At 32.6% G+C, this 25,443-nt stretch overlaps 1 protein-coding gene across 49 annotated transcripts in view; it reads right to left on the reverse strand.

Annotated features, from left to right (window-relative positions):
• RIMS1 (regulating synaptic membrane exocytosis 1) overlaps window positions 1-25,443 on the reverse strand; it is a 507,054-nt gene that overhangs the window by 161,212 nt on the left and 320,399 nt on the right. For 43 of the 49 annotated variants that reach the window (XM_047733117.1, XM_047733121.1, XM_047733163.1 and 40 more), the window contains 4 exons: window positions 9,484-9,551; window positions 8,845-8,955; window positions 6,485-6,584; window positions 2,127-2,250 (listed from right to left, as the gene is read on the reverse strand). In XM_047733117.1, coding sequence (XP_047589073.1) covers window positions 2,127-2,250; window positions 6,485-6,584; window positions 8,845-8,955; window positions 9,484-9,551 — 403 coding nt within the window. Of the gene's footprint in view, window positions 1-2,126; window positions 2,251-6,484; window positions 6,585-8,844; window positions 8,956-9,483; window positions 9,552-17,296; window positions 17,380-25,443 lie in introns of those variants that run through there. The other 6 variants (XM_047733170.1, XM_047733141.1, XM_047733169.1 and 3 more) reach the window with 4 other exon arrangements.

Consider the following 25,443-nt stretch of genomic DNA (forward strand, 5'->3'; position numbering starts at 1 on the left):
ATATAAAATATTTCATATGATAATTAAGAAACTAATCTTCAATACCTAAGACCCAAGAAACCGTTTATCTTCTGTTACCTTCTTCTAAATTCATCTAGGCAAATAAAAGTAGATTTTTAAGAAAATCTAGAAAGAATAATTTTTTAGATAGTACAACTTTGAAAACCAGCCTGGAAGTCAATTACGGAAATTAGAATGGAACTCTAAAACCAGGCACAAGCTTTGGATTTTATATGTCTGTTTAAGAAAGATGGAGAAGTTGTAAAAAAAACACTTTAAGGTGATTTTGAATCAAATTTATTAATGTTAATTGCCTCAGTAATATTTTTAGGCATAAATTTATATGTTTACAAACAAGACTTCTTAATTAGTTCTACTCATTCTACTCATAAGTAAGATAATAGAATAGTTCTGATACCAATTATAAGCACAAATGCCAAGACTATTACATTTCGTAGGTTGGTAAAACTAGTCAATACTGCAGATGGCTGATGTTTCTTAGACCATGCTGATCAATGTGCACATAAGTTATATTTGGAATGATTTATGGAATTACTATGCCACTAAACTATGAATAAATATTGCTTCCTGCTTTAAATTAGTCACAGAACTACATTAAACATAATTATTAAGTACAGCTAGAATTGTTCTTCTAGGAGTCTAATAATTTTTCTATTAACTGGAAGGTTGATACCAGATTTGATTTTTATTTAAATACAGTCTTTGCATTCCATATTTCTTTGAATTCCATAATCCACGACAATTTAGGATTTGGCTATGCAGATTATTACCTTTTAAATTATTTTCATACAAAAGTAAAAATAATGAAATTGTTATTCCAGTCCACTTTAATTGTCTGTTAGTTTTTTTAAAGTTACCATGAATCAATATTTTAGCTGATTACTTTTAAACCTCTACATATCTGAAAGTATTTGGCAATGTGTACAATGCTTGATTTTAATTTATTTTTATACTTTGATTCATTTTCCAATTTACTTACCTCTTTTCCAGCCTCATATTTACCTGAGCACTAGAACACATGTCATGTAAAACTAGAATAAATTATATAGTGTTGCTATTTTTTAAAAATCTGCATGGAAATGTACAATACTTTTGCAAATGTCTTCAATGTTTACTATTAATAATCACCACTTAAAATTGTTTATAATCTTGCTTTTATTTTAGAGTTTATATATATTATTCTTTGAAATATATGATAATACAGTTTCAGTCCTTTGAAAATTAGGATAACTATATTTTCTTGTATGTTTTGCATTGACATATATACATGAGGACAACAAAAATTTAAGGCTATTACTTTTTCAACATAAAAAGTCTTGAACTAATGGCTCTACAATATTTTAGAGAATAAGGGAAAGAGGGAATTATTTCCAAAAATATATTTAAACATCAAGCCAACTATAATGAGACAATTTTAAATGCCTTCCAAAAAGTGACAGCCTGGCAAAAAGAATATTTGGACTTTGTGGACTATTCAGGAAAAGCTAATGATGTGGGGAACTTTATGCACAAATATAAAAAATATCCCATTGGCTGTAGATAATTATGCTAAAAATTGAAGTTTAAAAAAATACTATGCCAATTATTATGACCAACTAAAAAGTTAAAATATTTCACACTTGCTTGATTCTAAATAAAAATTGGCACTACCCATGGGTAAAAATATAGAAAAAATATTCTATTCTTAGTAAAATAATAAAAAGTTCATGTAGATATGAGACAATTACTATTTTAAATACCATAAAAAGACAAGTTTGTTAGTGACTCTCTTTAAGGAAATACTACTCATTAAGTAAGAGTTACTAAAATAAACAGTTTTGTCATTAAAAGAAAATATTTTTAGTTTATAGTTCACTTCTGAAAAAAAGTATCAATATTTTTTGATATTACAAGTGTTAAATGTGGAGCTTCTAAAATGTAGTGAAGAAAATTCAGCATTCAAGTTTAAAAAATTAAGAAATTTTAAAAATCTAAAATGTATGCCCATAATTGAAGAAAAAACTATCCATGTTAACATGTACTGTATAAATGTATAAACTTCTTTTTAAAACCCTGCTAATACATGTAATTTACTAAACTTAAGAAGTAAGTTTTTTTAGCCTTACCCAATAGGCCTTGAAACAATAATTTCAACTTGAGGTTCTGATTTTGATTCTAAAATAATGTTGTAAACTTCTTCATTTGTAGCTCCCGGCAGGGGTTTACCATTCCATTCTAGAACTTCATCCCCTTGAATTTAAAAAAAAGGGTATTTTTTTACCTTATATATTCTGTTTCTTTTTTTCTTATCTTTTCTCTTTTTTTAACAAAGAAATGCAAAACATATACAAATAGTTTAATTGTCTAGACCCTGCTCTCAAAAGCAAATTGACTGACATATAATGTCAGCTAAATGGTTCTTCTAAACACTTTTTTCTTTTCTTCTTTCTTTCTTTCTTTTTTTTTTTTTCCTTTTTTCTTTCCCCCATAGAATATTACTGGTCACAGGAAACAGTACAATACAAAAACTACCTTTATCTTTTGAAATATACCAGAAATAATATAAAAAATAATCTCATGCTATGGGATGGAATTAGCACAGCCTATTTGGAAACATTAAAAAATAATAATTAGCAGCATGTCCTCCGTATAATAAATGCAGGCGGCTCTATATGTGAAAGATTCTTATTGAACTCTGCGTAAATCCTGCTTTGTTTTTGGTTGAAATAGCAATTAACATTTATTAGCATGAATTTTCCAATTATGAGTCATGCTTCATTGTCTTTACCAGACACACAACAGAATAAAAATGCATGAAAGGATTTGAGTTCATACCCATAGGGCAACGCAGGTAGCTATGGCAAAGTTACAAAGCAAGCAGATGTAGAACTGTTGCATGACAGTTAACCCACTTCCAGATGTTCATAACACACACATTCTATACATATTATATATTGTGAGCATTAAAATAAAATGAAGAAATATTTTATAATAATAAAAAATATAGTACTCATTAATTGGTTAAATATTCTAAGATTAATCAAGGAGAATAATAGGATGTTAAAATACATGAGCTAATACTTATTGTTGATATTTTAATTAGACTTGTCACCATAGATCATTTGGGAAAAATTATTTATTTTCATGAATATTTAGAGCAATTTTAGATCCTAAATGGTTCTCTGCACAGTACCCGTCGATTCACAATGGCAGGCTCTGCCAAAATATCCCAAACTCAAGGACACTTTGAGGTGTCTTAATTTGTTTTGTTTCTGCTCATTTTTTTATTCTTAGTGCCTGTAACATTTTAGTAGCTAAGGAAATATAGGTTGAACTAATGAATCAATATGACCGTTATACATATGAAGCTAATTGTAAGCATGAAAACTTTGTTTTTAGGTCCATCTACGAAAGGAAGTAGAAAAAATTTGTTTTGCTAGAACTATTTTAAAGTACTTTTTCCCAAATGCTGGCTTACTCAAAAATCAAAAAAAAAATTTTTTTAAGCATATGACGCTGCTTTGGTTTGTAAGAGTATGCTTAGTATCAATAGTTAAATGACATCTAATAGTTTGACCTGAGAAGTTATCCAGCAAGGTTTTTTAAATAGGCGATGAATATATTTCATTTTTTAAAAAGAAATAAAATATAATTATAAATTTAAAATATATTCAGTCATTTAAATTTGTTTGACCGAGAAAAGAAATAAAGTTTACATCATGTGAGTATATATATGTATGTGTGTGTGTGTATACGAAAAAATATTTTCTCAAACAGTACTTACCCTGATATCCCTTATTTTATCATGTTCTATCTCAATTTTTTAAAAAATGGATACAAACCATTAAATTAATGTAACTACCCAGTAATGAGCTGCAGTCAACATTTTGCAAAAGCACTGAATTATAAAATTCTCCTCTTTATAGACAGCAACCTGGAAGCATAACTTTTAACACCATATTAACTTAATACATGCATTTATTTACAAATCAATACCTCCTAAACTAGAAGGTGGCTGGGTTTTTTTAAACAATATTTATTTTTATGTGGATAATCTCTTCAGGCAGAGATGTAGAATATGATGATGCAAAGATGAAAAGGAGATTTCCTCTGTCCTTACATTTTGTGGGGGAGAAACAGAGGAATGGTTATCTTTACTAAAATGCTATATGCAATGATAGGAGTAATAGAAGTAGAAGGTAAGAGGTAGGGAGATAGTAATTAGTTACTGTTCCAGGTGAGGTATCAGGAAACACTTTAGAATTAAGGCAACTTTAGATGTGTTTTGAAGGGTGGAAAGGACTTCAACACGCACAGCACAGAGCAGAGAAGCAGCCAGGTAGACAAGAGGCATGGACCAGGTCTCAGAAACGGGCAGCTTGCCAACGACATGTAGGCAGACTGCCATGGCAGAAGGTAAGGTGAATGGATTAATGGCTGGATAGCAGAGAACAGAACTACAGAGCTTTGACTTAAGCAAATGAAGAGGGGGAGACAGTGAAAGGCTTTAATAAGGAGCATGTCAGCGTCAACTTTGTGCTTTTGATGATTAAACAAATTGTGGCACAGTGCATGGATTTAAGGGAAAGAAGCAGTACAGAAAGTTAAGGCAAGATTAAAGCAACAATGCAAATGCGGAGCAAAGGTCACTCTAATAAACACAGCATTGCATAGGCCAATGGTCTTATATGCAAACAGAAGGAAAATCATCCCTAAATGACAATGTATATCAAACAGAATATATGATTTAATTTATTAAAATAATTTTTTCAAATGCATCAATTGCTTGAAGTGAAAAGTCCACTTGTATGTTTTATACTTATTTAAGCTGAGCTTTAGCATTTAGATTTAAGTTTCTCAGGCTCTAGGCACACTAAGTGTTATTTACATAGAAAAAAACTCTTTACTGACTCTCTTACATAATCTTTAATTAAAATACAAAGACAAAATCAAAAGCTATTATGTTTATAATCTGATTTGCAAATTCAGATTTCTTCTTTTTTTTTTTTTTTTAAAGATTGTATTTATTATTTGACAGAGAGAGACACAGCTAGAGAGGGAACACAAGCAGGGGGAGTGGGAGAGGGAGAAGCAGGCTTCCTGCCAAGCCGGGAATCCAATATGGGGCTTGATCCCAGGAGCCTGGGATCATGACCTGAGCCAAAGGCAGACGCTTAATGACTGTGCCACTCAGGCACCCCAACAAATTCAGATTTCTATAGTAAAATTAGAGCATTACATTGATTTAAGGGATTTATACTTTTTTAAAAGGGATTTTCACTTTCTAAGGCTGATTTTTCAGTCTTTGAACAAGCAAAGACTCAGTTTATTGACATAGTAACTGCTGATTGAGTTATTTTCTAACTAGTTTCATAACTAGTCCCTGATAGTAAACAACAGTGCACTGTACCTCTATACATCTTCAAAGCCGTATGTATTGCAGATGGATAAAACTCTCTGATTTGATTTTTCTCTCTATACAACACCTGATAGGAAGTCTCTATCAAAGAAAAAACCTAAATGATTTTGAACTGATAGCCTGGTAATTGATTACAACAAAAATGTCTTTAACAGTTATAAAACACTTTTCTAAAAGTCTCAGTTATTACAGTCTTAAGGTATAAAAATTGAAAACAGCCTAGAAATGTTCTCTTTCTATGTGCTATGGGTTACTAATCCTCAATTCTACAGTTTAGCTTTTTCTGTTTTCACTATAATTATCTTTCAAATGCATAAGCAGACACTCCAACCAAAAGGTTTCTACTAAACTGTGAAGTAAACCAGAAAAAAATATGTTAATATGATTTTAACTAAAATGAAGAATAAACAATTTAACAAAAATAGATTTTAAAGTATGCTGCTACTGAATATGGTATATCTGAATATATTAAATGATTTTATTAGATCACGTTAAGGTTACAGAGCAACAGGAGGTAAATTTCCAAGTACCAAGAATTAGCACACCTGCATGAGTACAATACATGCCACAATTAAATTAACAAATATTTTATTACATCATATGTGTAAGAAATGTGATGATGATTGTATTTTACTAAAAACTACTACTGACAAGTGTTTTGGGACCACTGTGAAAACCTTTAGCAATTCTAATAGTTTAAGATATAAACTAAAGAATTAAGTAGTGATATTATTTTTTCTCTAAGAATAAATTGTTTTGGATTTTTGTGGCAACATTATGCAGCCATCTACAAAAACTAGGAATCCTGCAGCATTTGTATCTATTTTTAAACAAATAAAATAAAAAAAAAAAAGATTCCTAAACTTACTCTCTCCAAACTGCTACTGATGTATCATTGTCTATTACTGCAATCAGTAAATACCTACACCAGGACAAAAGTCTTTATTCATGCACTAAAATTAGTTAGTTAAAATTTAATTGATTCATATGTAACTTACCCCAAATTGAAAACCACCAATTCATGCAAGGAGTACACACTGTTTAAATGTTAAAAAGAAACTTTACCTGCTCTTAAGTGTCCAACTACATCTGCAAGGCTACCCTTCTTTACTTTGGTGATGAAGGCACCAAGGCGTCCTAAGTCAGTCATTTTTCCTCCAACAACCTGGATAATAATACACTTATAAGTGCCCAAAACTCATATCAGAACATAAGTTTATTACTTTGAGGAATTACTCCTACAGTCTTTTACAATGTATTTAGGATTGAGTGTAGGTGTATTAATAAACTGAAACATATTTTTTTATAATTTTAAAAATTATTTTATAAATATACAGTGTATTATTAGCCCCAGGGGTACAGGTATGTGAATCACCAGGTTTACAGACTTCACAGCACTCACCATAGAGCATGAAACATATTTTTGATTAAACAAGTGGCAGTATATTTGTTTGTTGTTTGTTTGGGGGTTTGTTTTTTTGTTGTTGTTGTTTTGTTTTTTTCTAGGTAGTCCCCCAACACAGGGCTTGAACTCATGATCCTGAGATCAAGACCTGAGCTGAGATCAAGAGTCAGACATCTGGGGTGCCTGGGTGGCTCAGATGGTTAAGCGGCTGCCTTGGGCTCAAGCTGTGACCCCGGGGTCCTGGGATCAGTCCTGAGATTGGTCCTAGATCAAGCTGCGGCAGCCTCCCTCTGCTCCTCCCCCTGGTCTTGTCCTCTCTCTCTCTCAAATAAATAAATAAAATCTTAAAAAAAAAAATAGACATTTAACCAACTGAGCTGTCCAGGCACCCCGCGGACTGGCAGGGTAGTTTTAAAAAGAAAACTTCTCATTATATTTGAGATGACCATAGGTCCTATCAAAGTTCATATACTAATTACTTATATTGACCTAACAATGCAGGGGGACCATGAGTAATGTATATTCTTATAAGAGAAGTGCCAGGTCTTCCCTACTTACTGTGTGACACAGTTTACATTAGGGTTCATTTTCCTTTACCTTCAAAATTCATACCTACCATTTGAATTACAGTTCCATATGCACATGATGCTGCATTGTTACATCAGTTATCTCTTGTGTATAACATTAGTAGAATACAGGTCTAAGACATAAAGATGATGGATTCAAACCAAGAATAGGCTACTTTGAGGAAGCAATTTACTACAGTACAATGAGTAATAGCCTAAGTTTATCCCTGCTACAACCATCTGACTGACTTCATCCGAAATATATATGTATTTTAATCTAACTCATGAAGTCTGAGTTATATTACTGAATATTTAACACTTTTATGTGGCTTTTTCATTGTAACTAAAATTAAATACATCTGAAAGTTTCTAAGTTTAATTCCTCCCAATGCAGTTGCTAAGTATATGTAATTAAAAGTGAAAGGCATATTCTCAAAGCTTGATGCTGATCCATAATTCTTTAGGACATGCCCATTAGTGGAGGTGATCAGAATTATCTCGCAGCAAGAAAAATTAATGGCAATAACCAATAAGGTGATATTATAATTTTTTATTTTTTATTGACATGTAATGTATTATTGGCCCCAGGGGTACAGGTCTGTGAATTGCCAGGTTTACACACTTCATAGCACTCACCATAGCACATACCTCCCCCAGTGTCCATAACCCAACCACCCTCTCCCTACCTCCACCCCCCGGCAACCCTCAGTTAATAAGGTGATATTATTTAGTGCATTAACTGAAGAGAGGTTTTAGTTAGATTAACAGTCAATAGTTTTGAAGAGGTCAAACTATCACACAATTATAATACAGTAGCTTGGTAAATAATTTTAAAGCCCATCTTTGAATGCTTCCCTAAGTTTCTGAATGCAAACAAAACTAGGTGATTTAAGATACACATGCACACAAACATAGTAAAATAAAACATGTATGTGTATTTTTTTCCTATAATAAAACATAATCTTTTGTAATTAATTAGTTTTTCATTATATCTGTTGGAAGTCAGTTAATATTTTTAAAAGATACATTTTACTCTCTTGGTATTACCATAAATTCTATTTTACTTAGGAAACAATCTCTTTAATGATGTTTTATGTTACTTGTCAAGTTACAATAAAATTATGCAGTTCACATTATCTAACTTTACTACCATCCATTAAAACCTTTTTAATGTAAAAATCGTCCTTGAACTTTATACTCAGATAAAAATTCTTTATTTTCCTCTTTGTTATGGCAGTTTCCTAACACATCTGTATGTCATATTAATACAATGATTTTAAAATATTAACCTAGATAAAAACACTAAATCTACCATAAGATATCAATATATAAACAAATATATTCACTAGGAGGACTGTATTCTAGAGAAGAGAGGAATCATTGTCAGAAACTTTGTTGAACACAGCCCACACTGTGCTCCAGCTTTAAGAAACACTTTAAAACAGCATACTTACCTTCAGACCCAGTAATGCACCTGATTCTTTGGGCATGGTCGTTCTCTTGTTAAGAATAACACGTCCAATTAATCTGTCCCCCTCTTTAGATGGTTGCCACGTTACAGGATGCTATTAAAACATAAACAGAGTTAAAAAAAGATAAGTTGTTTTCTTTCCTATAAACACATAATCATTGGTTGTAGCATGATGTGATTTCCTCAGTTAAAGGTACTCTCGAGGGAATTCTTTATTCTGGTGGGTTCTATTCTAGGCTTACAACAATTTGCATTGACAGCTACATTTTATTTGTGGTAGACTCTTAAACTAAATAGTTCAAAAAGTTGTCAGCAACTTAGTAAATCTCTCGAAGATTGATCTGAAATAAATTGAAATTTAAAATATATCTGCTATAGAAAGAAAACTGAACCTGTATTTTGAGTTGTTAATGTTGATACCTTTAACCAAATAATATCTCATTTATATATACTCATCATTTAATAATTGTTTTCTATTTCTCTTCTAAACTGCACTGCCTTAAATGAAATGAACATTTTCTCTCTTAAAACTAAGATTGCCATCTATCATACATCGAACATAGGACAATGAACAGCACATTTTGTCCCTAAGCTCCAAACTTTTGCTTTGCAGAAAGCTTACCGAACTAATAGGTGATGTTTCCCGGCTATGCCACGTGGCAGGATCCAACCAGTAATAATCCAAATCACCTGCACCACAGGAAAAAACAAAAAGTGCAATGATTTAAAGTGGAAAATGCATCATTTTAAGTATGACTTCTTCAGTCTATAAAGTAAAGGGTTGTAAATATCATAATCTTGACTGTGCACATCCCAGAATGATACACCCTTGCATTGCAAAGGCTGTGACCTGAATCCTTGCAACAAATGTGTGTTACAAATGCACTTAATACTATATACTACTTTTTATTCTCGTAAATCAGTCTAGAAACACATAAAAAGTGCTGAAAGAGCTGGATTAACCTACTCAACCTTCCCTCAAAAGACTAACCATTCCAAGGCACAGCCTGCCATCTAGTGATACTGGCAAAAAATGTATTCACTGAACTGAAACAAGTATTAAAACTTAGTGTCTCTCTTTCTCCTCTTCTGTATCATATCCATTCAAAATCAGTCTCTGGTCTCTATCTTCCCTTAACAGCTGACAATAGGGCATACATTTTTAGCACAGTGTTGAATAAATTAAGTACCATTAATAACTTTTAGCAATAGTACCATACAACAAACAAAAAATTCAATTTTATAAAGCCATAAAAAAGACCTTAAAAACTTTAAAAATCCTAATTTCATAAGCATGAATTTATGAACCATTAATTTTGATTTTTGTGGCTTAAAAATAAAATACTACAGAAAGCACCTGAGGAAAAAAAGAAAAAAATTAATGGAAAGCCACAGTGCTTTGCGTTTAGTATTTGCATAGGAAAAAGGCCGGCATGGGTCAAAGTGAGAATAAATGATCTTTTACATTTTAAATACTAAATAGATCAATGAAAATTTTTCTCCTGATGGATCTTTAAAGAGAAAAATATTAAGAAAGTGAGTCAGGCATGCCCACTAAGTGAGCTACCTAGCTGAGTGTTGGAAAAAATGCATTTGGGTGGTATCTGTGAAGGTCATAAGCAAAGAATTATATATAGATGAAAGGCATGGCCGATACAGGCACTATAAAAGAAATATGATAGGAAATGTAAAAATGTTTAATCTTTAAAAAATGTTTAAAATCTACAGGCATAAAAAATCCATGCACCTAAGTTTCTTAGTAGTTGCTTCTCTTTTCCTTTTTGGTAATATCTTATAAAAGCTGAAGGAGATTGTTATATATAGTGCAATAAATACTAAAATGTTCTTCAAATATGTCATGGACATGAAAGTATATTCTGGAAAGGGGTGAATATTAGAAACTGCATTAGCAGAAACTATATTCTGTTTCTGTTTCTGTTTCAGACAGAGTCTCTACCCCTTTCAAAATCACATACTTTAAAATGTATGGCTTGATGATGAATATTATATATTTCTACTCTTCTTCTGGACCATCTCACTTAATGGAACATAATGAAAGTAGTAAAAGAACCAGGCTTTTTTCCCCCTTTTATTTTTACTGTTTGTAAAACTTCATTTTTTTAATTAATTTTTTTTTCTTCGAATATAGCTGACAGGCAATGTTAACATTAGGTTTACACATATAACATAGTGATTCAACTTCTCTATACATTGTGCTAGGCTCACACTAGTGTAGCTACCATCAGTTACCATACAACACTATTATATTATTGATTATAATCCCTATGCTGTACCTCTTATTCCCATGATTTATTCATTCCATAACTGGAACCCTTTATCTCCCACTCCACTTCACCCATTTTGCCCATCCCCTGCCCACATATTTATTTTTAAAGTTGCTTTGTCCTTAGTATTATGACACTGTTCCTTTTGAAAGAAAAACTATGTATCATAAAATAAAACTGTAAGTACTTTTAAGTAGTAACTACAAATTTCATTCAAAAGATTAAAACAATTCATAAAGCTTTTTCCCTAAAGTTTCATATATGTAGGAGCAAGAAAGTCTTATGACTTTTTAAATGCTGACTCATTCTGAAATACTGTAACAGATTAATAGAATCTGGGATTTGTGGGGCTTTAAAGAAGAAAATTAGTCATTAAGTTGATAGCTGAACTGCTCTGAGAAGTCTTTGAGATTAAAAAAAATGACAAAATCCATCCCATTTTAAAGATTTCAAGGGAAGTTTTTTGTATTCTTCAATAACATAGCTCTTAAAAATAGTACTTCTTATTGGGATCATTCTTTGGTTCATGTACCAATTCCTTGTATGGTGGGGTTCAAACATGTGTTTCACTCCCCTTGTCCTAAATAAATCTGGTTATACATGTCTGACGAATATCCTCTGTGCAAAAAGTGCTCCTTATATACAAAGGACCAAAAGCTGATGTTTCTGGTACATTTTGGTAATGATACCAAGCACACTTTATTATAAAAACAATGCTTTCAAGCAATGGTATCCTACCATCTATAAGCTTTGTATCATAATGATCTCAAATGGAGAGTCTAATTTAAATGGTTTAAGATGGGATAATTTTGTTCATGCATAGTATTGTTGATATCTACTAAAAATTGCTACTTAAATGTAAATTAAGAGGGGATTCAATATTTTAAAAATACAATAATATTTGTACATATTTTAGTATACAATTACACTTCCTTCACATTCTGAACAGGTCCTAATAGTTTTCTTACCACAAATTTCATTATCATCCATTAAAATCTAGTATTTTTGCTTAAAGACTTATGAAAAATAAATTCTAAAATCTAAATATGTATTTTTAAACTTATTTTTCTTCTTTCCATGTAATCACTAAATTTTAAAGATATTGACTTTTAAAGCCCTGTAATTTATCTTTATAATTCACATTTCTCTATTATTAATGGACTAAGCAACACTTGACAAAACTTTCTTCTAAAATATTCAGAATCTAGCATTTCATTAATATAAATCATTTTCCTTGATTTTTTTTCTAATAGGTGATTAAAGGGATTGATTTCCAAGTAGTATGGCTACAAAATGATAAATTCAGGGTATTTTCTTATGGACTTAATACAAAACCATTTTGGTTCTAATATTCAATATAACTACAAAGGAACAAATTTACTATTACCATTAACTTAGATCCAGGGAATATATCAGATGTCTGAGTCTACTGAAACAGCTCAAGTTCATAAACAGCCAAAGTTCAATGAAGTATTATAATTTTGAGTATTATTTTTTGTTAACACTTTAAAAATAGACATTTATCCTATCCCTTATGAAAAAGTAGTTAATTAAACTTAATGAACAAGAACACAACATTCACTGAACGAATAAAAGTCAGCTAAAGGACCCCTGGGCCTTCTGTAAAGAGAACTAGTTTTCCTAACCCAGGTCATGGTGACTAGAGAATGTAACAATGTATAAACATGCACCTCTATGATTTAAAATTTTGTATCCTGTGATATTTAATGTCAAAGCACAATGGATTCCAATAAGACCGAAGTCACTGGAACAAAAATGCTTTCTAAATCATACAGACGCGTGACTGTGTGTATGTTAAAACCATAAAGAGAAAACCATAATTCTGATTTCACACAATAAATATCTAACAATTTACATGATAATTACACTTGACCAAGTGGAATGGGTATCTAATGTGTAGGTAGTAAAGGAAAGGTTATCCACACCAAAGCATTTATGTATTAGACAATTTGAACTTCTTTTCCATTTGCAGAAGAAATTTCCAGCAGATTTTTAACCTCATTATAATGAGTGGTGATAATAGATGGGACTGAAACGGATTCCAAGATTGACTCAGAGTAACTGTGCGCAATTCCAAATACATATCCATAAGTGAGCTACTTGTCATCTCAAAGAAAACTATTCTTCCTATATAGTACAGATTGTTGGTATTCAAAGAAATTATAAAATTCATAGACCAAAAATCAGTAGAATCATCTTTACCAGAGGTTTTCTATACCTCTTAAACTGTTTCCCTCTTTTATTTCTGTTTATCCTCTATAGTAGGATGTATGTTGGGACTAAGCAAAATTAAATAAATCCTCATATATTTGATTATCGCATAGCACACAAACAAAATACTCAGTAAAAATATGTTTGTTGAAAAGACATTCATGTTGAGTACACATGCAGTGCGCACACAAAAAACCAATTCAAGTTCTAAGAAGTTTTTAATTTGAGACAAGGTAGGGTGTTTTTTACACTGAGCACCATAGTCAACACACATGAGTTAGTAAGTATTGCTTTGGTTAAAATGTGATTAAAAACTTTATACATTTTAACTCATTTTAATATTTTACAAGGGCTTTCTTTTCATAGATAAGAATTAAAATCCAAAGTCTAAGAACTGAGAAAAGAAGTCTTAACTTCTGATTAATATGATAAAAATACCATTTTGAAATAACGTCCTCTTATTTTAGAAGTTTATTTCAGATAGTCCCATGCCTACAAAGGTCAAGTGTGTCTGCTCCCACCCCTAAATTAAAAATTAGAGTGGCGCTAACTTTGAAATAAGCCATAATTTGCTATACAGTACAGCAAAGTCCCAGAAAGCCTGATTTTATTTAAGTTAAATTAGCAGTCAGGGATAAGAAACAAATATTATTTGACAGGTCTTAGAATCCAGGCATTAAAATAAAATGGGAAGCTATACTTGCTAAATTTAATCATGAATCATATAATCAATGAAATATTAAGGTCCATAAATAACTATAAATACTATGTGTCTGCAAAATCAATAAATTATCATTCACTACTGAATTACTATCTAAGTCCCTAGAATAGGAAAAACATTGTCCCTCAAACACTTCTTGGTGATTTCATTCAATATATACACTAATGTTCATTCCATAGGTTAACAGCATATGCTGCATAATTAAGGAATTGGTGTCCCTTGAGGCACAGTTAGAGACATCTCCAAACCAATAGTCTTCAGCAAGAACCACTTCAAAAGTTCTAAGTGTTATAAATTCCAAATTCTGGTTTTGATCAAGGATACACACAAACACAAGGTGGCACTTGATGGAAGAATTACAATATATTCAGCCCATACGGATTCACTTGAGGGGCTGTTCTCTAAATGCTTGTAAGAAATTTGACTTTCAAAATTCCCCTTTGTTAGCAATGTGCTCTGCTTCTACAAGAGAACCACCAACACCACTCTCTCTTGGGGTATATAAGTTTGATGGTTCAAGGAAATGCATCCACTATGATTTATTAAGTTAATGAGGTGCCAAGGACGTTTGTATTCAGAAATTGCTGGTACTCAATAGAACCTCCAGAGCTGAACTACCTCCAAAGAAAGATGTAAGGGCCTGTGATGCCATCTCTGTTTAATACTGTTAGGGCACGGGAACAGAGGCTTTGTAGCTGATCTATAATTTCATGAACATATTTGGTAGAGCTAGTTCTTTTCTGGCTATTATATGTCCTTTTTGGTGAATGTGAGTGCTGATGGAACACCAACCCTATGACCACACAATTCTACAAAGCAGTGATGTGGAATCAAAATCAACCTGACTGACCTCTGAGCTCAGGCGTTCAGATAATCCCTCAATGTCACAGGAAACTCCCACAGTATTCCCTTGCTCTTGCAAGAGTAGTCTGAGATAAAGCACATGAGATGCTTTACAAACTGTAGAGTGCCACGGAAATGCAAGTTGTCATTACAGTGTAAATATATATGCTGAAAAGTATTTCCAATAATAATTCTGATAAGCACCTCCGTCAGTTCTAATGCCAGGTAAAAATTAAGGAATTGCTCCCACAGTTTACTTATTTGAAAATTTGAATAATCAGAGAACCTCACTCTATTTTAATTCCCCTATTAATAACTTTATATTATATCTGAAACTAATAATTATGTTTTTCCTATAAAAAATAAAAGCCAGCTTTTGGATAAAAAGAGCATTTTACTTGACATTAGAGATTTGTGACTCTATCCCTAACTCTGCCATATTCTTATAAATCTCTATAAACCTTGTCCTCCTCTATAAAAGGGGGTTAATGCCACTTTCTTGCAAAAGTTTCATGAGGATTAAATGAGATATGCCAGCTTTTAAAATTATAAAGGACTTCAGAAACAGATTATTTTATAACTACACAACTGAAATTAAGAATATGAAATCATAGGGGCACCTGGGTGGCTCAGTGGGTTAAGCCTCTGCCTTCGGCTCAGGTCATGATCACAGGATCCTGGGATCGAGCTCCACATCGGACTCTCGCTCAGTGGGGAGCCTGTTTCTCTCTCTCTCTCTACCTGCCTCTCTGCCTATCTGTGATCTCTCTCTCTGTCAAATAAATAAATAAATAAATAAATAAAATCTTTATAAAAAATATGAAATCATAGGTGTTAGAGATCACATTAGTCGTTAATTAGCTATCATAACTAAAATATACATAGTATCAGTAATCTCTGCAAAGTATGCTCTGAAATGGGCTTAGAAAAATGTTAAAGTCACTTTGTCTACAGAAATTATTAATTGGCCTGGTGTAAAACCGATGCTCAAGTGTTCAGAATGAATGAGTATTTCTTTAATCCCAATTGCTAAAGGATGAGGAAAAGGGCCATCACATATAGAAAAAGTAACATACATCTTCCTGTTAATTTCCATAAAGCCAAGGGGAGCCTAAGGTAATGAGAAAATGATTGTTTTTATAGTATAGTCAGATGATCTATACATTAGTATCTAGGTTAACCCCAACTAAAAATATCTGGACTGTGAAATAATTTGATCAGAATGCACAGTGTATCCCCAATGTAAAAATAGGCATTTTGTCATTTCTTCTTTATAGGATCATGTTTTAATGTGGGAGAATAAAACACATCTATCAGCAAAATATCTGTGACTGAATTACTCTGTATCATGAAACCAGTAGGCTCTTATATCCCTTCATCTTTTTTCCTGATGACTCAAGAAATCCTTGAAAATGTTTCCTTGAAACCAGCTTGTGGTATACCTTAAAAATTATTTGGTATAGGCATCAACTATGGAATACATTTTAATATTTATATCTTAATAGGTTATAAGCATCCTAACTTCCTAAGATTCCTTTCTTTCAGTTTACATTCCTAGCCAAATCATCTAAATAATAACAAGATTATTGATGGTCTTAAGAAAACAACTATAAGTTTAAATATGTATTAGAGTCACCCTAAATTATGGAGTTTTGGAAAAGCACAGAAAATTTTATGGATTTACTTTAAGTAAGCTAAATATTGAGAAGTAAAAAGCTATTTGAGATCGTTAACATTGGTCATCAGCTTAATTTTTCCTAGTTTTGAAAGGTATATAAACTTAGATTTTTGAGACTATACAAAGCTTCAGAATTCAGAAACACTTCCAAAACACCATGATGAGTAATTACATCCTTATTCTTTATCTCTGCACTGACTTCATGCTGCAGGCCTCAGAAGAAGATTAATTAAAATTCCTGAAAGTTCTGAACAAAAACAAAAAACCACACATGCATACTCGCACACACACCTTTGGGTCTTAGAATAAATAAGGATGTTCATGGTCTTCAGGAAATCTAGACCAAGTTGTATTTATTATCTATATTAAATGACAATAAAAATGTATCTAAAGAAAAGTCTAAGATCATTGATGACAGGGCAAAAAGATGTCTACACATAATAGCTTAGAGAGGAATAACTTTCATGTGTAAATATGGTTTGAGGTCTAATGACTGAGAAATTTCTTTCCCAGAAGCTAAATATGCAAGAGTAAAGTACCCTGAATAACAAAGCACAAAATTAACAAATTTAGGGAAACTTTTTTCTTTTTTCTAACACAATGATTCTACATAAATAAGAATTTTGGAAGTGCTGCACACAGGAGGGAAATATTTTACTGCAACTTTCCAACTGACCAGGCTTCCACATTGAGACTGAGTATTCCATTCACGTGGGAGAACAGGTTGTCATGTGCAAAGCCTCGGAATAACCAGCCAGGAAACCCTGTGGAAAAAATTGGGGTTTATATGTTTTCATTGTTTGGGGACTGGATGTTAACCACAGGCTTAAGAAATGGTAGTGCTGGGCAAGTTCACAGCAGAGACATTACAAGAAAGCATTCTATCTGTAAATATCTTTGATAAAGGAAAATGTTAGTCCTTATCCAGACCTCACACCTCGGCAACACTAGCAAAACAGTATTAATCTGCAATAATAATTCTGAATGTCAAATCAAGTTCTTCCTTTCTCTACATCCCAAAGACATGGAAATGAGAAAATACAGAGACTGATACATTATCATGGTTTTAGGGATATAAATAACAAGAACAATAGATGATGCTGAAGATGAATTCCAAGGGCACACGGAACAAAATGGAAGTACTTATGAGGGACTGATAGTGTTTAACATTTAAAAATATGTAGTAAAGTTATAAAAAATAGCAGGAAATAAATATACTCTAGCAAACATTTTTGGTAATATAAATAGATGTTTTAAAACCAGAGCTCTATCAAAGAAAAGTTACTGTAAATATTGGGTTTTTCCCCCCTTTTGTTTTGTTTTGGTTTTGCTTGTTTTATTTTATTTAATTCAAACACTTTACAGTTATGTATTGAAGGACTTTTTTTTTTTAATTTGGAAATTCCTGTGCTCGCAGTGGGAAATTTTGAGAACATTTTATGCCTCAACATTGTCCTAGAGAAAAATGTGAAGTATCCATATTCATAAACTCTCAAATGATAGCCACAGCAAACCAGGTTGCAAAATATTGCAAGGTCACTATCTAAATCTCTGTCACAGTGCCAAAGTGGTCAGACTGTATAAGGCTTCCAACTCTACTCAAACTCCACATGATGGAAGATATATCAGACAAGAGAAAGCACAAAAGGAAGGACCAATACTCACAATGCATTTAGATCACATATACACTTATTTTCATAAAGCAAACCACATTAAGGTTGGTCAAAGATTAACTTACTGACTCAAGAAATGACTTCTCTTCCAGAGTTCCTAAATATTTAAGGGCTGGATAAATGAGTCTAAAATTCTGTTTCCAATATAATAATTTTAAAATAGCTTCATCTTAGATAACATTTTCATAACAAAAACTGTTATTAAAAAAAAAATCATAAGTCTCACTGGCCTAGACTTAAAGGGCCCAATAGGGTTTCTTGGCTGGGTCATGGGTGCTCTTGGGAGAAGAACGAGATGGTCTTCTACTCAGGAATGTAAGGCAATCTCATGGCCAGTGTGCCTGGTTGTTTAAATCCATGATTCCACCATTACCTAGCGGCACTGAACTACACCCAAGTGCTATTCAGAGAGAATATATTCTGGAATACAACGTTTCTCAATGTTTTTTGAAATGCTTTATCTTAAAGCAATAGTATTTACAGAGGTCTTTGTGAGGGATATGCAGTAGTCAACTTAGATATTCAAAAATCTAACTCTGAATTAATCCAGAGTATCACACAACCATGCACCTGGTCTACATGACATTTCCAGATAGTCCCTTTCCTCTCCCTGCCTCCACAGTTCCTTTCATATATTGTTCTTGACTCTATGGATCATGGTAATGGCGTTATTCATATGGATCACGCTCTGATGATGATTATCTTCTCTGTGAAACTACTCAAAAGAAATTTCTCTCTGGTGTCAGTGTCAGGAAAAATTAGTGTGTATTTAACTGGTTTATTTTCATGTTATGGAAGCTGAAGTTTTATGACTAATGGTACTTTTCTCAAAGCACGTGTTAGAATGTTCATGGTTAAATCTGCAGCCTAATTTTCTTCCTTTATTTTTCCTTGCCAATCTTTTCTAAACATTTTAACTTATTTCATATGACCTTAAGTCACTTTTGATATTAAGGTAGACTTTAAAGCAGAAATCAAAATAAAATTAAAAGAATATGCACAAAGCATGTTTTAAAATATTTATTATAACTTCTGTTTTCATTAAAATATGGCATTTTCCATCCATCAATCTCAAAATACCTTTGATGCAATAAGAAACAACTAAAATGCAATTAATGTACAGGTGTTCACTTATCCATAGATTAAACAGCAGAATTCAGAAAAGAACAAATTATCTCAGCAAACCATCCATTTGGAAATCTCGCCAGAGAATGAAAAGCAAGTGAAAAAAAGGCTTCTAATTTAGCAATAAATAAATAACACCACAAATCTGAGCTCCTAGACTTTATTCTTCCAAAATCCCACTAGATCCTCACTAATTTTACAGTCAAAATCCTGAGTTTTTCTATTACTCAACCCCACAGGACTACTGAAGATGCATTTTGTTGGTAAGGAAAGCACATTGACAGCAGTAAGAATTCACAAGGAAGGGGACAAGGAAATTAAAAAACAAACAATCAAAACTTAAATCAAACAAATTAGTTAAGGGTATAAATGCCCTCAATACTGTGATACTTGAGTAGCACTATGGACATAGCAGTACTAATGGGCAACATAATAACTGATGTTAAAACAATACCCATTAGGGAACAACCAAAAAAAATTACTTTGTGGCATATGAACTCTTAAGATAACAGAATGAAATCTCCTTCTCAGCATTCCTGGTTTATTTAAAACTAAAAATGAAAGCACAATATATAATACTGATGAAAAAGATTTTAATTAAAATAACATAAACAAATAGCATCAATAACCACCAGCTGGCTGGCAAATATTTGGCAGTATCAGAAAACTCAGCTATTGAGAAGTAGGGACTTGAAGCTGAGTTTTCACCATTCCAAAATTAAATCATTACTCAAAAAAGCAACGAAAAACAGACATGCAGTAATTGTTCATCCAATATTGCTTTAGATTTATGAGTATTTTTTTTAACGATTTTATTTATTTGACAGAGAGAAATCACAAGTAGGCAGAGAGGTAGGCAGAGAGGGAGGAGGAAGCAGGCTCCCTGCTTAGCAGAAAGCCCGATGCGGGGCTCGAACCCAGGACCTGGGATCATGACCTGAGCCGAAGCCAGCAGCTTAACCCACTGAGCCACCCAGGCGCCCCTAGATTTATGAGTATTAAAGTAAGGATTCAATGAATGATAAATAGTAATTCTTATTTTCTCCCTTTGAACATTCCTATTTCTTCACATTTTGTAAATGCAGTACAAAAAAAAAAGGGAAATATAGAGTTATTTGTTCTTTGCAAAATAACCTACACACAGAGTGGCTGAAATATCTTCTAAATATTCTCAATCAAAATTAATTCCTTTTTAAAGTAAGAGCAAAGCAAACAAAACTCTTTTCTAGGAGATTGGTAATATAACTGAATTAAATTGTGAGATTAACAACTGTTTGGTGAAAAAAATTGAAACAATATTGTTTTCACTGATATTTAAAATTTCCAGTGACATTAAATCTGTCAATTATTCTCTGAACTCTTTTTTTTAAATGTTGATGTATTTTATTTTTTAAATTTATTTTTTTCAGTGTTCCAAAATTCATTGTATGAAAAAAAATTAAATTGCTATTTCAACAAAGTTAAGAATAATGATTTTTCACATGTGTTCACTAATGCAAATCTTATAAATGTATAACAAACCTTTCCTGATTAAAATATAGTGATTTCACTCACAAAGATGGTAAATATCTTTAAGTAATTTCTCATAATAAATACGAGCACATTTAAGACTGGTTGAAAAATTCTGATGATTTTAACAACATAAGATTACACTGCACCTGATTTCGATATATATCAACACAAATTTTAGTTAGAGTATCTTACTGATCACAGCAAGAATGAGCTGGGAAAATGGATGAAACCCATGAGAAATATAAAATTATTAGTGCGATTATAATAGTTCCAATATTAAGAAAAAAATAATTTGGGGCGCCTGGGTGGCTCAGTGGGTTAAAGCCTCTGCCTTCGGCTCAGGTCATGATCCCAGGGTTCTGGGATTGAACCCCACATGGGGCTCTCTGCTCCGCGGGGAGCCTGCTTCCTCCCCACTCTCTCTGCCTGCCTCTCTGCCTACTTGTGATCTCTGTCTGTCAAATAAATAAAATCTGAAAAAAAAAGAAAAAAATAATTTACTTTAATCTTTCCCAAAATAAAAAGATATTTATTTTGTTTTATTTTTAAAATTTTTAATTTAAATTTAATTTAGTTAACATACAGTGTGTTAATAGTTTTAGGGGTAGAATTTACTGATTCATCATTGCATACAACACCAAGTTCTCATTATATCCAGTGCCCTCCATAATGTCCATCACCCAATTATCCTATCCCCTCAACCCATCTCCCCTCCAGCAACCCTCAGTTTGTTTCCTAAGGGTTAATTTAAGTCTTTATGGTTTGCCTCCCTCTCTGTTTTTCTTTTGTTTTATTTTTCCTTCCCTTCCCCTCTATTCATCTGTTTTGTTTCTTAAATTCCAAGTATGAGTGAGAGCATATGATATTTGTCTTTCTCTGACTGAGTTATTTCACTGAGCATAATACCCTCTAGTTCCATCCACATTGTTGCAAATGGCAAGACTTCATTCTTTTTGATGGCTTAAGGACATATTTAGTTTATATATACTTTAACTCAAATTAAAGCTTATCTCAATTTAAAAATGAAAGAGTCCATTGCAGACATCTCCTAAATTCAACCTCATTTTCTTCTATATGGTAAGACTGTGAGTAGCTTTTACTTTTAGGTATAAAACACTTATCATGTTTGAAATACACTTTCAAAGAAACTAGATTAAGATAATTGTTGCAAATGTATTTTAATGACTAAATACTTATTTTTCAAATGAGAAACTTTATGACTAGCCTGGCTGTTTTGCATTTTTTTACTGTTGAAAGGGATAAAAATAATGAAAGACAACTTGCTAGCCTTTATAATTGCACTTATTACCAATAATTTCTATAGTTCCATTTGTTTTCCAAAGTGATATACTAATAGTTTTGATGACAAAAAATTACACACATACACACACACACTCCAGATCTTTGGGCCTACTATGGTCTTTGTTCAATGTAATTAACATTGCATCATACTTTAGATCAAACATCTAGATATGCCCTTAGTTCACAGGCATGAAAACTGCACCCATTTCAATTTAGCCTTATAAGCTAGCCATGGCAAATGTGGAGACTAAGGATGGTATGTTCAAAGACTCTGTATAGCAAATTCAAAAGGGACAATTTCAAGCAAAAAGTCCAAAAACAGATCTTTCTCCTCATTATAAGCCATAGGTTTATCACCAGTACTCTAAAGGGTCTAGATATTTTGGGGGCTCTTCTTCTGTGCCCATTTTTTTCAGCACCTTCATGTCCACATTGAATAGCTCCAACTACAGCAATATTTCATACTTTCATACACTAAAACAAACCTTACAGAGATCTCTATAAGTAAATGGTTGCTGGAACAAGACTAGCCTCTGATATCAGGGAGTCACAACATATTTTTCAAGGAAGCCTAATGTCAGAAAAAGACCCTAGTGTCTGTTAAGCCATTCTGAACAGAAATAGCCCTAGCTGGCCCTTCGGGTGCAGATGAAATAATGTGGGTCCCTATGAGGTACAGTTCCCCATTCATCTAAATGAAAGCACTATATGTCGCATTTGAATTTTCTGTCATTTCTAGTCTCTTTGCTTATATCAACGTGTCTTATCATTTATATACGCTTTGGCTTGGGGTGGATTTTTTTTTTTATATACCCTTTGGCTTGGGGTGGATTTTTTAAACTATGATGTGGAATAAAAATCTCATGAAAATCTCAAATGAAGTTTTGAAGCAAGAGCATTTTGAAGTGAGTCTTGGGTTTACTCACTAACCACTGAGAAATGGCTTACCTTCATATAGGGCAAGACTTTTTCTATCATGGAATGCCAAGTCCTTTTGTTTTGTTTTTGTGACCTTTAAGGCAAACTTTATAACCTGAGTTACGTGAGTCCTTTTACATGATTATGTGAGTCCTTTTACATGACTCATAATTAGAGTTGGGGATTCATATACTGTTTAAAATTGAATGTAAAATTTTGTGAACAGTAAGTATTTTTCTGAGAGTCCATTGCTTCCTTTATTTCTCTAATGGGCCTATCATCACTCTCCAAATTACAAATGGTGACTGGATGAAGGGGTGACTGGGACACTGGTATATTAGCTTGGTGTTTTACCTTTAGCTTCTGGAATTATCCTCTCTTGCAGGGCCTCAGCCTCAGCCGTATGCTTTCATTAAGAACCCTATTTAAGTCAGATGCTTAGGAAATCAAGAAACCATACACTGAGAAAATAAGCTTTACGATTACATACAGAGGGCAAAGAAATTCATCTCGTAAAGCACCTTCATGAGCTATCAGGAGTCTAATGAATCATATTTTTATGAAAAGACTTTAATATCAACAGGCAAGAGAAATACCATACACAGATATGCTAATATCTCTTTCCTGATGAGTCCCTTAAACAAATTTCGAAGACATTGATGAAGAAGGAAAATCTAGAAAAAAATAACAAACTTTATGTAATCTAAGTAAACTATTAGAAAACAAAATCTTGAAATAAAAGTAAAACTTCAAAGCGAATAAAACAATTGTTCCAATTTGGACCTACTGAGAAGTTAGGACTAAGCTTCAAGGGCTAAGCATTCTGTAGAGAGAGAAAAACAAACAAATAAACAAAACAAAAAGCAAAATATTGCAAGGTTAACAGCTTCTTGTTACCACAAAAAAGTTCAAAAGCTATTAATAAGTCTAAAATATCTGACAGATGTTATACAACTGAAAACATGTTTGCTAGAACCCACATCTGTTACAATCAATATGTCCCCTTTTCTGAAGTCAGCTTAAATTTAGTCAATATTGACAATTTATCAGAATAAGAATTTATCTCTCTGGTCTTTAAAACTCATGCAACTCACATAAAACCTTCTTTAAAATGAGTGATTTATAGTAAGTAGGCATTTACAATTTTTGGCTGCATTTCTGCAACAAACTGACCAACTCATTATATGATTATGAAAATTACCTTCTTTTTTTACCTTCTTAAAGACGAAAGTCAGCCTACTCGAAGCAGGCTATCCAAAATCTAAATCCATTTCACTAGTCTACCATTTATCAGTATGAAACTGAATACAGTAAAAGAAGATGATTATTAATATTACTATAAGATAAGGAGTAAATCTTCACTGATCTCTATTTTTATAATTAGACATGCTTCTTTTTAATCTTCTTCTTAGAAAACTAAGAAGAAGAAATATTTATTTTATTCATTATTGACTCTCCTCATAGTCACTTTCCTATTACCTCCTAATTGGATCTGGTTTTCCCTGGAGGCCACACCACAGTGGGAAGATGGCATTGTGGAGGGGCCTGCTGTGCTCAGTCTGTCTCAGTGTCAGCATCAGGGCCTCTCTGCCTCTGGCTGCTTTGATCAGCCCTCTGTTAAGATAAACTCTCAGAGGCCACAGGTCACAGAGTTAGTGCAGGTATAGGAAGCAGTAGGGACCCCGGAAACCTTCTCTCACCCCACTCCTGATATGCTCCACACCCCATCCCTTCATTGCTATACAGATGCTGTTGTGATCGGAGTTGTATATTAAAGAATTTTTATATATTTGGTTGATCCAAAAATAAAAGCATTTCATCTCAGGGAAAAAATTATTTAAAAGGCATAAAAACGCCTGCATTGGTCATTTCTTTAGGTCTCAATTTCTTTATTGGGCCTCCATGCACATGTAATTAAATCTTGTTCTTTTTTTTTCCCCCCATGTTATTCTGGTTCATGTCACTTTAATTCTTAAATCAGCTAGAATAATTCTGAATGGTAAAGAAATTTTCTTCTCCCTAACATGCCAGAATTACTCAGAATATATACTTGCTGTTCACTGAGATTAATTTTGTCTTTGTTTTCCAAATGAATTCCATCATCTAACAGAATTTTCCTCAGGGCCATTCACAGGCAATAATTCAGAATGAAAATATCTCCCTCTCCTGAAGAGCTTTTTGACCATATGTTAATAACCAACAATATCACAAACTTCAAAGAGAACTGAGTGGGCGATCTTCTGTATGATAATTGCTTCACTACTGAAGTTACTGTCTTTATACATATATCTGT

The sequence above is a fragment of the Lutra lutra genome, chromosome 6 (assembly GCF_902655055.1).
Source record: "Lutra lutra chromosome 6, mLutLut1.2, whole genome shotgun sequence".
Taxonomy (NCBI): domain Eukaryota; kingdom Metazoa; phylum Chordata; class Mammalia; order Carnivora; family Mustelidae; genus Lutra; species Lutra lutra.